The sequence below is a fragment of the Leucopleurus acutus genome (assembly GCF_964270905.1).
Source record: "Leucopleurus acutus genome assembly, chromosome: 1".
NCBI classification, from domain to species: Eukaryota; Metazoa; Chordata; class Mammalia; order Artiodactyla; family Delphinidae; genus Leucopleurus; species Leucopleurus acutus.
In genome coordinates, this window is record NC_139142.1 from 185,266,257 (window position 1) to 185,283,290 (window position 17,034).

The following is a 17,034-nucleotide window of genomic DNA, read 5'->3' on the forward strand; positions in this document are numbered from 1 at the left end:
TTTCTTTCTTTGTGACATCCTTGCCTGGTTTTGGTATCAAGGTGACGGTGGCCTCGTAGAATGAGTTTGGGAGTGTTCCTCCCTCTGCTATATTTTGGAAGAGTTTGAGGATAGGTGTTAGCTCTTCTCTAAATGTTTGATAGAAGTCGCCTGTGAAGCCATCTGGTCCTGGGCTTTTGTTTGTTGGAAGATTTTAAATCACAGTTTCAATTTCAGCACTTGTGATTGGTCTGTTCATATTTTCTATTTCTTCCTGGTTCAGTCTTGGCAGGTTGTGCATTTCTAAGAATTTGTCCATTTCTTCCAGGTTGTCCATTTTATTGGCATAGAGTTGCTTGTAGTAATCTCTCATGATCTTTTGTATTTCTGCAGTGTCAGTTGTTACTTCTCCTTTTTCATTTCTAATTCTATTGATTTGAGTGTTCTCCCTTTTTTTCTTGATGAGTCTGGCTAATGGTTTATCAATTTTGTTTATCTTCTCAAAGAACCAGCTTTTAGTTTTATTGATCTTTGCTATCGTTACCTTCATTTCTTCTTCATTTATTTCTGATCTGATATTTATGATTTCTTTCCTTCTGCTACCTTTGGGTTGTTTTGTTCTTCTTTCTCTAATTGCTTTAGGAGCAAGGTTGGGTTGTTTATTCGAGATGTTTCCTGTTTCTTAAGGTAGGATTCTATTGCTATAAACTTCCCTCCTAGAACTGCTTTTGCTGCATCCCATAGATTTTGGGTTGTCATGTCTCCATTGTCATTTGTTTCTAGGAATTTTTTGATTTCCTCTTTGATTTCTTCAGTGATCACTTCGTTATTAAGTAGTGTATTGTTTAGCCTCCATGTGTTTGTATTTTTTACAGATCTTTTCCTGTAATTGATATCTAGTCTCATAGTGTTGTGGTCAGAAAAGATACTTGAAAGAATTTCAATTTTCTTAAATTTACCAAGGCTTGACTTGTGACCCAAGATATGATCTATCCTGGAGAATGTTCCATGAACACTTGAGAAAAATGTGTATTCTGTTGTTTTTGGATGGAATGTCCTATAAGTATCAATTAAGTCCATCTTGTTTAATGTATCACTTAAAGCTTGTGTTTCCTTATTTATTTTCTTTTTGGATGATCTGTCTATTGGTGAAAGTGGGGTGTTAAAGTCCCCTACTATGAATGTGTTACTGTCGATTTCCCCTTTTATGGCTGTTACTATTTGCCTTATGTATTGAGGTGCTCCTATGTTGGGTATATAAATATTTACAATTGTTATATCTTCTTCTTGGATCGATCTCTTGATCATTATGTAGTGTCCTTCATTGTCTCTTCTAATGGTCTTTATTTTAAAGTCTATTTTGTCTGATATGAGAATTGCTACTCCAGCTTTCTTTTGGTTTCCATTTGCATGAAATATCTTTTTCCACCCCCTTACTTTCAGTCTGTATGTGTCTCTAGGTCTGAAGTGGGTCTCTTGTAGACAGCAAATATATGGGTCTTATTTTTGTATACATTCAGCCAATCTGTGTCTTTTGGTGGGAGCATTTAATCCATTTACATTTCAGGTAATTATCGATATGTATGCTCCTGTTCCCATTTCCTTAATTGTTTTGGGTTCGTTATTGTAGGTCTTTTCCTTCTCTTGTGTTTCTGGCCTAGAGAAGTTCCTTTAGCAGTTGTTGCAGAGCTGGTTTGGTGGTGCTGAACTCTCTCAGCTTTTGCTTGTCTGTAAAGGTTTTAATTTCTCCATCAAATCTGAATGAGATCCTTGCTGGGTAGAGTAATCTTCGTTGCAGGTTTTTCTCCTTCATCACTTTAAATATGTCCTGCCAGTCCCTTCTGCTTTGCAGAGTTTCTGCTGAACGATCAGCTGTTAACCTTATGGGGATTCCCTTGTGTGTTATTTGTTGATTTTTCCTTGCTGCTTTTAATATGTTTTCTTTGTATTTAATTTTTGACAGTTTGATTAATATGTGTCTTGGCCTATTTCTCCTTGGATTTATCCTGTATGGGACTCTCTGTGCTTCCTGGACTTGATTAACTGTTTCCCATATTAGGGAAGTTTTCAACTATAATCTCTTCAAATATTTTCTCAGTCCCTTTCTTTTTCTCTTCTTCTGGAACCCCTATAATTCGAATGTTGGTGCGTTTAATGTTGTCCCAGAGGTCTCTGAGACTGTCCTCAGTTCTTTTCATTCTTTTTTCTTTATTCTGGTCTGCAGTAGTTATTTCCACTATTTTATCTTTCAGGTCACTTATCCGTTCTTCTGCCTCAGTTATTCTGCTATTGATCCCATCTAGAGTATTTTTCATTTCATTTATTGTGTTGTTCATCGTTGTTTGTTTCATCTTTAGTTCTTCTAGGTCCTTGTTAAATGTTTCTTGCATTTTGTCCATTCTATTCCAAGATTTTGTATCGTCTTTACTATCATTATTCTGAATTCTTTTTCAGGTAGACTGCCTGTTTCCTCTTCATTTGTTAGGTCTGGTGGGTTTTTATCTTGCTCCTTCATCTGCTGTGTGTTTTTTTGTCTTCTCATTTTGCTTATATTACTGTGTTTGGGGTCTCCTTTTTGCAGGCTGCAGGTTCGTAGTTCCCGTTGTTTTTGGTGTCTGCCCCCCAGTGGCTAAGGTTGGTTCAGTGGGTTGTGTAGGCTTCCTGGTGGAGGGGAGTAGTGCCTGTGTTCTGGTGGATGAGGCTGGATCTTGTCTTTCTGGTGGGCAGGTCCACGTCTGGTGGTGTGTTTTGGGTGTCTGTCAACTTATTATGATTTTAGGCAGTCTCTCTGCTAATGGTTGGGGTTATGTTCCTGTCTTGCTAGTTGTTTGGCATAGGGTGTCCAGCACTGTAGCTTGCTGGTCGTTGAGTGAAGCTGGGTGCTGGTGTTGAGATGGAGATCTCTGGGAGATTTTCGCCATTTGGTATTATGTGGAGCTGGGAGGTCTCTTGTGGACCAGTGTCCTGAATTTGGCTCTCCCACCTCAGAGGCACAGCACTGACTCCTGGCTGCAGCACCAAGAGCCTTTCATCCACACGGAAGAGGAAAAGGGGAAAAAATCATAAATCTTGCTCTGAAAGTCCACCTCCTCAATTTGGAATGATTCGTTTTCTATTCATGTATTCCACAGCTGCAGGGTACATCAAGTTGACTATGGAGCTTTAATCCGCTGCTTCTGAGGCTGCTGGGAGAGATTTCCCTTTCTCTTCTTTGTTCGCACAGCTCCCAGGGGCTCAGTGTTGGATTTGGCCCCGCCTCTGCGTGTAGGTCGCAGGAGGGCGTCTGTTCTTCACTCAGACAGGACGGGGTTAAAGGAGCCGCTGATTCGGGGGCTCTGACTCACTCAGGCCGGGGGGAGGGAGGGGCACCCCAGTGGATGTTTTGTTTAAACAAAGAAACCCCAAATCAGAATCCCTTTGGTTTATATGAAGAGCTACCCAGGGTAGCAAACAATCACATTTACAACGAATGTGTGGATGTGGTTGACTTGCCCGCAGCAATTCCATCAGGAGGTGATTCTAATACCACAGGCAGGAAGGGCAGTCACAGCACAGAGTTGGCCTATTGCCATGGGCCTTAGAGATATTTTCTCATTGAATCCTTTCAATCCCCTGCAATAAGCATCACTAACCCAATTTTACAGATGAGGAAAAGACATTCAGAATTTATCAAGAGAAGCGACAGTGTATTACTGAGGAATAGGGAGTTTTGTCATTAGTCAGGAAGAATGGAAGGGGCTTGTGGCATTTTGGAATATCTGCCTCAGAGTCAGGGTGAGGATAAGACAAAAGAATTAAGCCAGGCCTGGCCCGTTCCTCCATCCCTGGATTCCCTCAGTGATCACTGCTCTAATTATCAGATTAATCGTGTCAGTGAATTGGAGACCTTCACACAGTGGATTTACTCCCAGACTGAATCATAATAAATATAATAAATTATATATAATTATATATTAATATATTATTATATATATAATAATTTATATAATAAATTATTATAGCTTATTGTGACAGGAGCAGAGAGAATCAATCAATACCAGAATTTAATTTCCCACCCATGCCTAACTAGAGATGTTCCTTCTGGGTAGATATTTTACCGGAAACTCCATCCACCCTTTCAAAAAAGTGAAGTGAAGGGATGTTTTGTTTCTGCAGCTTTAACAAGCACATACACAGCAAGAAGGAAACACTTTCTTTACTTCTTGGCTGCTCTTTCCTGAACGCACACCAGCCTCAGCCCAGCCAGCTGTGGAGACACAAGCAAGGGGTGGTCTCTCCCTCTAGAATATGTCTCAACAGTATGGAGGGAACAGAGACCTTATGCAACAATGTAAATAAAAATGAACACTAAAGGAAATCCCTCTTCTTTACGCTCTTGATCTCCACTGTCCTAAAGCAGACATATAAGGAGATCAAGAGAAGGCATTAATTAGCCTTAGCAGCAAAATTTCCTTTGAACTGACTAAAATCTGAATTGAAAGAAACTCTTGGAATCGCTCCTTTTTTTGAGTTTGTGTAATTGAGTTTGCTTGGAATTCACAAAGTTACCGCGTTTAAATAACTTAAAATTCCTCTAGAAAAAAAAAAGGTGTTTGGGACTTCCCTGGTGGTCCAGTGGTTAAGACTCCAAGCTTCCATTGCAGGAGGACCAGGTTCGATCCCTGGTTGGGGAACTAAGATCCTGCATGCTGTGCAGTGCAGCCACAAATAGAATACAAAGAAGAGATAGAATAAAATAACATAGAAAATTCCTCTTGAACATCATTTCCCTGGCAACTGTAATAAGCTTTTAATTACTTTTCCGTAGCCAGAAGCCTCAGTTCTGACACTGTAACCGAGAACACTTTTTCCAGAAGTGGGACAGGATTCCAAGTAGAGAATCCCACTCGCGAGTGTAGTTTGTGTTTTTTCTGTGCACGTGCTACAAGGCCAGGACTGTTGGCAGCAGCTCCCGGGCAGAGGTGACCTTCAATGCAGATCTTTTAGTGCTTGTTTACTAGTTGCGTTTTGAGGCACTGGAAACTCCTTAATGGCCTGGGGAGACCAAGTCACTCTTCCTTCTCGTGGTGTGTGGCCAAGGGTTCATTCTCCATGTATAAATGGCAGCTGGGAGGGCTTGGGGATGTGAGCATGTTAGCCATTCCAGTGAAGCCAAAGCTGATGCCCATGTCATTGGCTCTAACTCTGCTGGGTTCCTGTCTGAGGCAAGGATGCTCCCTGGGGAAACGGGTTCAAATAGCTACTGGATGATTCATCCCCGCTGAGATAACTTACTTCCTCTTGTGCTTCCTTTTTCCTCAGCTACCCTGCCCAGCCCTTCTGGGTCTCTTGACTCTGCAAAAGCGAAGGCTGAGTCTGTGGCCTAGGCTGCCTCAGTCCCCAGCCTGCGGTCCTCGGGGATGACTCAGAGAATGGCTTTCTACAGGATGCTGCTGCTGCCACATCCTCTCTGCATTCAGGATGATCTTCTCTAGGTGAGCGAAGTAGGATGAAGGGCTTGCCTAGGAAGCCTGGTCCTTACAGGCAGCAGGCCAGAATCAAAATATATCGAACACATACTGAACATTCACTGTGTTCCAGGCACGGGTTCTCTTCTCATCTGAATCTTCATTATCGTCCTAGCAGGTAAGTGCTATTTTGGTCCTCACTTTACAGATGAGAGAATGGAGGTTCAGAAAGGTTAAGTGATTTGCTTGGGGTCACAGAGCTAATCCATAGCAGAACTCATCTGAGGCCAGGCAGTTATCTCCAGCAGCTGCCTTGTTGGAGGAATGAAAATGTGAGCACACAGATCCGATCTCTCCTGGCAGAAGCCCAGGTTTCCAGGTCCGACAAACCCAGCCCTGCTTACTCAGTATCCCTTGGATGTACTGCACATATTTTTATCCTTTCACACTGGTCCTCAGCCTCACCATGCCACACTTGTTATCTTTGCTTAGAATCCCTTTTCTCTTCCAGTTTGTATCCTACAAAGATTCCAGGGCTCCGCCACAGTCCCACATCTGCTAGGAAGCCTTTCCTGACTTCTGTAGTCCATTAGCATATTTTCACTAAGCTCTAAGTATATGATCCTTATCCATAGATTCTGTCTATATTCTAATTTCCTACTGTCCCCTCATTTATGAGAAAAAAACACTTCATCTTTGTACTTCAACTGTAAGCTCCAGAAGGGCAGGGACAGTGTCTTTCCCTTCCTTTATCAGCACAGCACTGTGTGCACATGGAGGGCTCCCTGAGTCCTTACTGACTGTAAAGAGTGGCATAAAAGGAACAGCTCCAAGGACGAGGCATACATTTTAAATTATGTCCAACTGTATGCAGGATCTGTCCACATATTTTACCACTGGAGTTTGTAAATATAACATTGATCTTTTAGGTTCATTGCTGCAAATATGTAATCAGGAATGTAGATGTCAGGGAAGCTTTAGACTTATTAGCTTCATAGTCAGCAACTCAGTTCAACATGGGACCCATAACTTCCATCAGTTGTGTTCATCTTAAATGAAGGATAGATTCAAATGGAACGGAGTTATGAACGTGTGACTTTTGAATATCAACACTTACATAATTATTGGTTTGCAATGAGGTTTTAATCCTCAAGGTACTCAAGGTGAAAAATCAACATGGTTCCCATCAGGACCAATTATTTGTTAGCTACCAAAGCCAAAGCCAGACTTGACCTTTATGTTGATTTCACCTTCACTTCACATCCTGAACCTAATTTCCTCATCTGAAAATGAATGTGGATGATGATTCCAACACTGAGATTTTCTGATTCTAGATGAACAAGTTCTTACATCCCTTTCTGCTCCTTCCTTGTTCCACAAGGAGGTGATGTAAAGAGGAATGTTTCTGTTGGGTTGATCCTCTTTCACCCAAAGGATTAACAATGTATGCAAGGCGTCAGGCTCATGCCGGGGAATAAATATAAAAAAGAATTTAAATATTTCAAGACTGGGATTAAGTTCTGAAAATGGATCTACTAGAATATTTTAGCCTAAGGACATGAAATGTATCACTTTGTGCTGTGAGGCGTGGTAAGCCAGTGTGTTCCTGGGAAGAAAAACCACAAATTAGAAAAGGAATTCCAAATCCATGTGTCTGCAGGAATTTAAGGAAAAAAATCACATACTATTCGTTTTATTTGTGCAAAAATTATGCTTGCTCTTTAGCACTTATAAGTCTAATGCTTTACTCAGTGAATTAAACTCTGATTTTTGTTTTCATGGGCTATGCAAGTAAGAATACATAGGAATGGGATTATTTATTAAGGACGGTCAACTCAAATTTTTCAAATAAATGCAAATCAGAGGTCAAAAGACCAATGGTAACAGCCATCATCCCAAACAGATTTCGGCATAAAGTAAGAATGAACCCCCCCCCCCACCAGTTCCTGAAGCCAGCTGGGTTGGCAGAAATCATAGCTATCTAAATACATATGACTTTTGGTTGCTTCCAGAAAATGCTGACAAACTAAAATTAGCAGCAACATGGAACATCTACTTCACTGCATGATCACTACTTGTAAGTTAAGAAGGAAAATAAGATTCTGACTATTCTGATGAGTATATAGCATTTTAATTTTGTGTAAAAAATTTGGGGGGGGTCACATTCTTGGCTTTGCTGAATAAACAAAGTCGGGAAAAGAGGGGCTGCATGTTGAAGAATTCACTAAGGCTTAATGAACAAGAGCTCTTTGGGGATGCCTTAAGAGTCTTAGTGTACCATTTTCTCCCTTGTACCATTAACTTTTTCAATCCTTCAGAAATCAATAATCAGGGAACTCTTCCGTAATTTAAATCCACGTTTCTTCCAAAGAGGGCTCAGATTACAGCACCATGAAATAATCTTACAAAGATATCACAGAAATGTATTTTTCACTATGTGTTAACAAAACCTTTTTGTTTTTAAATCTTGAAAGCCTGAGAGAAATTCTGAAAAATGAAAAAGCAGAATAGCCATAAATATTTGAAGACATTAAAATCTCACCAATTAAATTCCCCATTACATTTAATAACATAAGCTTTAAAAGAGTCACTTTATCTATAGGCCAATCTACTTTACCAATGTACTTTTTTTAATACTTTCTGTAAGCTTTTATTATTGCTTATTACTATATTTTATTGAGGTATAGTTGATTTATAATATTATATAAATTTCAGTGATTCACAATTTTTAAAGGTTATACTCCATTTATAGTTATTATAAAACATCGGCTCTATTCCCTGTGCTATACAATATATCCTTGTAGCTTATTCATTTTATACATAGTAGTTAGTACTTCTTACTCCCCCTACCCCTATCTTGTCTTTCCTCACCAATGTACTTTTAAATCCACTGTTGACCTTCTGAAAGGCCATCAGTCAGTATAGGACTATAAAAGCTGATAGAAGAGATGCAGATAACGATCAAATATAATAAAAATGAAAATACAAGATGATGATGAAGAAGAAAAAGAACCAGAAACACAAGAGGGTGATCAGTTACCGCCTGGGACTCTCGTCAGATGAACATCTGCATGAAGTCTCCTTGCCTCCTGCCTTGGTCGAACCCGTTTGTACGTGGTCCCGTCGCCCTGGTGGTCCCATCCCCATGGTGCCCCAGGCCTTCTGTGTCCACTTTGCCTCAGTGACAGTGGGCCACCTGCACACTCACGGTCCTGACTGGAAGCAGAAAATGCACCAACCAGATTCGTCTTTCCCTCCCCGGGAGACCTTGGAACGCTTCACGGTAGGCTTTCCCAAATTCTGTGTTTGTTTTCGTAATATTGCAGGGGTGAGTAAATCTCTTGTGAGTCCCAACAGTGCTCCTGGAAATCTCAGAATAACTAAGTGATTCGTAGGATAACTGAGTATTAGGAGAGGAAGGATCTTAGGGTGACCCAGGGGGTGACACATTTCTTTGCTTTAAAGAAAGATGAAGCTCTGGGAATCCAGCCAAGCTCTGAGACTTGCCAGACCGTGTGCCCTGGCGAGGCCTCGTACTCGTGCGTCCTGACCCTGCACAGTCACTGCTTTACCTTATGCTGACCCCAAATGCGGCTCTTCTCTTTGGAGTGGACCCCCAACTCCTTTGGTCCCCCCAAATGCAAGTCCTTTGCAGAAGATCCAGGAGCTGGTGAGCAGAGGCAGATCTGGGAAGCCTGCAAGTGGCCGAGTTCCACGTAAGTGCCACAGGGCGGGAGTGAAGGCCTCCTCCTCCAGGGTGGCCCCCAGAGCTTTGGGTCTGCAGGTCTAAGAAGGAGAAGCATCACTGGGGGCTAACACAAAGATGTCTTCTCAAGACATTTGTCAGGGGAGGATTCCAATGCCCAACTTCACTGTTGCAAGATTTTCATTGTCCATCAACATGGACAAGAACCACAAGGTACAGTAAAACCCAACTGGACAAGCTGCAGATTGAGGTGCATTAGGGCAGACCCAGGAAGGACAGACAGCAGCTGAATTCTGGATACCCACATCCTCCTCTTAAGAACAGCTGTATCTGCCGATGGCCACCCTTCTTTGGGAGGGCGCCCTGGAAGAGACAACCGATTTCCCCGGGGAAACTCACAGATAAGCTCGGACTTGTCTTTCAGTGGGTCCAGCCTTCCTACATCCACGCGAGCAGCATCCACCATTCGTGATGCAAGAATGGCTGAGCAGAGTGTGTTTAGAAACAGTAAGACAGGTGGTGAAAACGTGAGCAAGTGTATCATCTCTGCCAGTCAAATTCACTGAGTGATCCAGAGAGGGGAAGTAACTTGTCCAAGGTGGCAAAGCAGGTTAACTTTGGTCTGAGACTGAAACCCAAGGTTCCATTACAATACAAATCAATACCAATGTTTGTTACTATAAATGTTATGCCTAAGTTCTAGTTATATTTAATATTTTTGTTCAAAATGGCAGTTACTTTGGAATGCCGTACTTTTATCCTGCATTCTATTGAAACAAAGTTCTTTAAGGAATAAAGCTCCCTACCCAGACCGAGTCCCTAAAGGACACAGGTTCCTCCAGGGTGCTTCCTACAGGACCTACGATGGACAACGTGGGTACCAGGACCTCCCGGGCATTGACCTACAGCCCACACTCACAGCGATGCAGACACACAGAGGCCTCCTGTGACCCTTTCAAGTCAGAGATGAACGCTTCTAATGGAAAGTGACACTGTTGACCTTGAGCAGCTCCAGACATGCAAACTTAGTAAGAAAACCTACCAGGAAGAAGTGGAAGGAAGCCCCTGCCCCGGGCCGGTCCGAGTCCAGCAGCTCTGGCAACTGTGAGCCCCTGCACGCCTCCCTTCCCGACGGGGTCTGCTGGCACCTGCGGGATGATCTGTTTTCGGTGCAGAAGTGCTGGGAAGGCTCGGTGTTCGGGGGCTGCCAGTCATGACCTGCATGCACGTGTGTGCAGGGGCCTTCCTTGCAACCCACAGAGCTTAAAATACGAATCCCAAATTAGTCCTTCAGTGTCCTTTTCCCATTTCACTCGAGGGTGTGTTCCCTACTTCCTTCTCTTTTTCAACAAGGTTAGGGGCTCCCTGGTTGGCCTTTCAGGAGACAATCCATGTCTCCATGATCCATCCAACGGGAGTCTTGAGACGCTGACTCCACTGAAGCCAAGGGGGCTGAAGGGATCACAGATGAAACAGGGCATTGCTACACAAGTGGCGAGCTCTGCTAGGCCTCCAGGAGGCCCCAGTCCTTCTGAGGATCACTCAGCACCTACCGAACACATAACAACACTTCTCCACTGCTCTTGAAAAGAACTGGTTCACTCAGCATCCACAAAACCTGTTCAATTTTATCTCAGTGTCATATTCAAAAAATGCAGCAGGAAGGTAGGCACTATTTGTTCTCTGTATCCATTTATCTAACAATAAGTACCTACAATGAACTAGGAATTATATTTTATTATTTAAAAAATTCAAAGCTGTAAAATACAGCCCCAGGTGAGAGGTTACCAAAAGCAGCCTGAAAGGATCAGAGTCACTCACTCCCAAAATTCTGCTCTGCAGCTCAGCTGAGGATCAAAACCCCCAGACCCAAGGGAAAGCCCAAGATGGAGATGGTCTTGCCAAAGGCCAAAAGGAGAGGCTCGGGAAGCCAGCCAGCCCGGGAGAGGAGCCAGACGATGGCCTCAGGCAGCGCATAAGGCACAGGGCACGTCGGGGATCTTGGTAGGACCTCCCACCTTGCCCTCCAATTTGGTTTTAAATCCCTGACTTCTTTCTCTTCTCCCAGTTTAAAAAGAAAAAAAAGCCAAAAAGGAAAAATTCATTGAGATACTTTCATTTGTTAAGTCAAATCTAAACTTAAAGTCAGTAAATTGTGTGGTTTTCTTCATCCTTCATTAATGATGAAAACTGTCCATTCAAAAACTACACTAAGACAATGTGTTCCTAAATAGCAATACAGCTTTAATTGTAGGGCATGAATCACCTTGCAAACAAATTACATCACGATGATTTATCAATAGGTACTGTACTGGTTGTTGTCGGGTGTTTTTTTGGCAAACTTAGAACAAACCAGAGAACAAAATGTAAGTCTCCATCATCATGTAGAAAAATAAAACAAACCTAAAGTATCTACCTTCGTGTCAAGTGATTCACACTGCAAAAGTAAAACTGAAATCTACACTTACAGCAGAGTTTTAAAAATCCTTAGTGTAAGAAACATAACCAATTAATACAGATCAATGCTCATTTATATGGAAAATTTTCCTATACAGAGGTAGAGTCCAGTGCACAGGGCTAAAACAATATTCATAGTCTAAACAAGACTGAGTCAGGTTTTACGGAACCCACTTTAAGTTATCAGACTGTATGTACATACATACAATAAATAGACTATACAATTTTTTTAAGTAGTTTAATAAACTCCATAAAATAATAGCAGATGCATTGAAATATTTACATAATTCAATTTTCAAATCTCTCTCATTCGAATAAAAGGGATAAAAATAAGATGTCTGCTTTAAAGGCAGCAGAACCTCTTTCCTGAAATGGATGTTGGGTAAAATACGATACTTTACATGGGAGGAACTAATTTGAGAGGTATTCGTATTCAGTTAAGAAAATATGTCCCTTTTTAAGCTATATAGATTAGGGAATATAAAATGATATTTTCTATATGTTTAGGTCTCTATTTCAAATTCTAAATCCAACTCTTACTTGACGAGAGAAGCTGATTCTGGAACCCATACAGAGTGTATCAACACAATTATAATGGAAAGATAATTAACTTTTCATATTCTGCTTGTTTGCTTTTGAAAGTTTAAGCCAGAAAGAATTTGACAGTATTTCTGGCCCAAACAGTTCCATTTACACATGATACAAATTTCACAGAACCTGACTAGTACTTGGCCTGGTGTTCTTGGGATGCTGGGTGTTTCCGAGTCCCTCCCATTAAGCAAAGCATGTCTCATCTGGAGCAGGCATGTCTGGGGAGCAGGTGGATGAGTTTAGGGCACAGACTAATAACCTAAGATTCCAAAGTTTTCCAAGCTCACACAGGAGGAAGGTGAAACACAGATTTCTGCTGCCATTTGCCTCAAAGACCTGATGAAGGAGAAACTTAGAAACCTCTGTCATTTGTGACCCAAGAAAATGTGCAAACCCCAAAGCACTGTATGCTTCACTGACCCAGATTCTTAAGACTGACGTGGTATTCTATCGTTAACCCTTTAATTTTACTTGCTGTAACAGATTTTTATCCAGCCCATAAGGAAATGAGGGATAGTCAGAAACGAAAAGAGGTGGTCATAATTAATGACGCATAAACCTTCACAGTTTAATTTTGTATAACTTCACTAAGCACCCACAATGAAAATGCAAGTTGAGTTTTTTATTCAATCATTCTGTGAAAAATACCTCAGTAAATAGGAACATTTTGCCCTTCAATGATCTTCCACGGGAATACCCACCCCCACCCCCGTTTTTTTAAATTTTAGATTTTTAAAAAATTTTATACAAATAGACTAACTTTGATTTAAAGTAAACATATAAAAATTGAGAGGAATATTGCTTGCACAATGGACGTGGAAGTAGAGGAGGGGGTGGGCAGGGGGAGGAAGGGCTCCCACACGGGCCGCGGGGGAGCAGCCTCCACCAGGGCGTCAGGGCAGAGAGAAACCACCGCAGGACCAGAAGGCACAAGCACCCATGTGATCTAGAATGTTCCCGGGGGGAGGAGTCGGGGGAAAGGGCTACGTTTGGTTCAGCACTACAGTCAAGTTGATTCTGCCACTGTGGAGAAAACCGGCTAAAATAAAGGTGCACAGAAACGTGACAAGTGCTCCCCCTGGAGAGGAAGAAAGCTCAGAAGACAGCTCGCAGGAGTTGTGCAGAGAGAAACAGCCAGTACTATTTATTTGGATGTCTGTGCCATGGTGGGTACAAACTATATTCTCTGCTCTGTGGGACCAAAACCAAAACAGAAGAAAACAAACAAAAATCCCCCCCCCCAAACCCCCGAGAAGCAGCAAGAAGGAATGCAAGAAGTCTTACGGGACATACTGATCCAGGTGGGGCGGTGAACGCGGCGTGTGACTTGAATGCACATCCAACTTCGTCACCTACGCCGGGCTACTGACCGACGGTTCCGGCTACTGACCGACGGTGGGGGGCTTAGGAAGTGGCCAAGCCGCTTTCCGTGCCTCTAGCCGACTTCCTTTCCCTTCCCTTCCTCCTCCAGGGTTAGAGTCTTTCCTCCACGAAGGAAGCGCTGTTCCGGGGCTGGGGAAGGCTGGACTGGATCCCACGGTACCGACTTCGCGTCCTCGGAGCCCTGCTGCGCGTGCGCGTGGCGCGGAGGCGCTCATCAAGGCAGCCTGGCGGAGCTATGAATTTTAAAAAAAGGAAGAGAGAAACAAAACCAAACCACCCCAAGACTGTCTTTTCTCGAACTAAAGGAGAAACTGAGGGATGGCACGGCCTCCAGCGGGGACGCCCACGGTTAGGAGATGATGGCCGGGGACCACCTGGGCAGAGTCAGATTGTCAGCACTCGCTGACCGCTTCCTCGTGGGTCTTCGCAGGTCCTTGTACTTATCCTCGCAGAGGCGGGAGATGGCCTGGGGGCAGAGGGGAGGTAATCAGGTCAGCCGGGAGCCAGCGCCCTCGCCCTGGCCGGCCCTCGGCACCGAGGACACTCGGGATGAAGGTGCAGAGGGCCTCTGCACCTCCTCTGAAGGAGGGCTCTAACCCGTGAGCCTCCTTGTCCCCACACTTTCAGCCGTCAAAGTCGGATGGTAAGAGCTGGGTGCACGTGCAAAGCTGAGCTACACACAAGTGTAAGACACAAGAGTCACACAGCTTATCAGTGATGGCCCAGAACCCAGGCCAAGACCACAGGGGCTGGCCCTGGCTCTAACTGGGCTGTGGAGAAAATACTTTGAAAAAATGAAAAATAAAAAGGCAGAATCAAACTTTTTCGGATTCCCAATCGGTAGGGTCATCTGGTAACTTTTTCCTTATAAAAGTGCATGCTGGGAACACTCTTTTTGTGGGTACATTTTTTATAAAACGGGTTTTTAAAAAACTTCTTTGACTTAAAAAACAATCAGTGCACATTAAGTAAAAACCGCCATTAATAAGGTTATTAAAAATATGAGGTTGTACAAATTAAATCCAGGGCACCTCGTCCTTATTTTGCGACGCGCAGTATCAGGAACTGCCGCGAGCACACAGCTCAGTCGGCAGCAGTGCACCCGCCGGGCACCAACACCTCTTACCTCCAGCTTGTGGGCCCTCTCCCTGCTAAGGGGCTCCAAGGGGAAGCTCAGGTTGTTGGCTTCCGCCAGAGAACGAAGATCAAAATAATACTTGGCATAAACACTGGAGGGCACGTTGATGTTGAACTGGAGCAATTCGAGGAACTGTCGCTCCAGCTCGTTCCTGCAGAGAAAGCCACAAACGCACAGCTCAGCCATTGTCCCCACCTGTGGCCGCCTGGGCAGGCTGCTGGACACAGCCAAGTCCACCTGGTCCAGTGACCGGAAGGATGAGTCCTGATTAACTGGGATGATCACCAGAAAGTGCTTAAGGGCGACCCTGACACTGAGACTGAGTACATCTGTGCACGCGCGCGCGCACACACACACGGCAGGCTCTGGCCTCACCTTTCCGCGTGAGCCACTGGCTCAAACAGGGCAGAAGATGCAGTCGAGAGCTATCAAGTGGAGTCCAGTGAGGGCGGACAGCAGCCTGGAGGACAGGCCTCCCCAAGACCCAGAGGACTGCCCTTCCCGGGAGGAGAGGTGAGGACGCGCTGACCGGCCTTCCTCCGGACCACGGGAGGAGGAGCGGTTCCCCAGCCCCAGCGCACACCCATCACCTGCAGGGCATGTGAGGACCCCCTGCTGGGCCCACCCATCTGATCCGGCAGGTCTGGGTGGGCCCGAGAACGTGCATCTCTAACTCTCCTGCGAGCTGCCGCTGCTGGTCCTGTCCGCCCCCTCAGAACTACTCAGCGACAGCCCCTGGTCCACAAGGGAGCCAACCAGCTGTATGAAGACGAACCAGGGCGGCCAGAATGCATCTGAAAACTTCCCTGTCATCAGGCCTACTTCTCGGTAGTTACTGCCGGGGCAGAAGCGTCCTCAGCGACAGGTCTGTCTGGGAGCACTGCTCCAGGGCCACCTCTCCAGGCAGCACCTCGGGATCACTTCTGTCCTTTATCACAGTCTCCCCTCCTTGTCTCCTCGGAGCCAGAAACCGTGACAGCTGATGGTGCAGCCTGGCCCCAGCTCAGCACCTGACATGAGGTTGGTGCTCCATAATTCCTGTTACTGAAAGGAGCGCACCAAGCTCAGCCTGGGCGGAGGAATCCAGGGAAGGCTTCCGGGAAGTGAGAGCTGAACTGAGCCCCGGAAGCGACCAGCTCCGGCGGGGAGGAGCCAGGTGGGGGCGGGCTGCTCCCGGCGGGGCGGGGCGGGGCGGGGCAGCTCGTCTGCTCCCGGCCAGGGGCCCCATCTAGCCATCCGAGCCCGTCTAGCGCTGCTATGACAACGGGGGCGGGAGCACTGAGGCGGCAGGGTGGCTGGTTCCCCGACGGAAGCTCCCAGGCAGATCAGAAGCGAGAAACCTCAGCAAGTCGTTATCGAAGGCCTGAGCGCCTCAGAGGGGGAGGAACCAAGACGTCGCATTCAGGTCATTTAATCGGAGGGGCTGCTTCGATGCAGCTTCGAGAAAGGAGTAAAGCCCCAAATGTGTGTGTTGTGCTAAACTTTACACTTTTCATGACTTGTATTTATGGCTCCTTTCAGTGAGATTTAATAAGAGGTCATCCTGTGAAATACTGGAACCCAGGTAAAATCTTAAGTGTCAAAAATACGCTAAGGCAGAAGTGTTCTCCTGGGCAACCTGGGAGCTGCCTGTGGACAGACTGCCACCCGGTGGCTAAGAGGTGCCACTGCAGATCCCATTCTCCAATGCCAGCAAGTTTTTAGTATAAATGTTAAGAGAACTAGTCAGCTAGCTATTCCTGCCCCAAATGGTATCTAGACACCACTGCCTCTTGTTGAGGGTATAACTAGGATTAAAGTCAAGAGGAATCTTGTTTTGAACAAGGTGGCAGTTTCCCAGGGTTCCTTAGGGAAAAAACAGCCTTCCTGAATACTGAGTGTTTTCTTGAACAGAATGTTTAAGTTTGGGGGAAATAAAGATTTTAGAGCTTCTGTGTTTTCCAACTAAGGCAAGATTTAGAAAATAAAAATAAGTCCCCAAATCTGAATTTCCAAACGGCAGAAGTACATCCTCCAGGGACATCTGACAGCTTGTTATGTGATAAATCATCAAAAAACTAAGTGATGCAGAGAGAACGGGCTTGATGGATTTACTGCCCTGAAGGGGATAATTATAAGGAAATAGTTCTGATGTAAAACTTTATAATAAATAAATTCAAGTCAATAAGCAAAAAAAATTTAAGAAATATTTGTTACGTTAGATCAACGCTGTAAAGAAACCCAACTGAACTGATGCCATTTAGCAACTTGCAAATGGGGTTCTAAAATGGAGTAAAGAGAGTTGTTTTCATCACCTAATGGCCTGTCGGCTTTTGTAGAAAAATGGGCTCACT

At 44.4% G+C, this 17,034-nt stretch overlaps 1 protein-coding gene across 1 annotated transcript in view; it reads right to left on the minus strand.

Annotated features, from left to right (window-relative positions):
• Positions 1-11,856: 11,856 nt before the first annotated feature.
• The window catches only part of CCNY (cyclin Y), a 127,594-nt gene continuing 122,416 nt past the window's right edge, over positions 11,857-17,034 (minus strand). The window contains exons 9-10 of the mRNA XM_082843821.1: positions 14,690-14,852; positions 11,857-14,029 (exon numbers count right to left, since the gene is read on the minus strand). Of these exons, the coding sequence (XP_082699947.1) occupies positions 13,913-14,029; positions 14,690-14,852 (280 nt within the window). The 3' untranslated portion in view covers positions 11,857-13,912. The remainder of the gene's footprint in view (positions 14,030-14,689; positions 14,853-17,034) is intronic.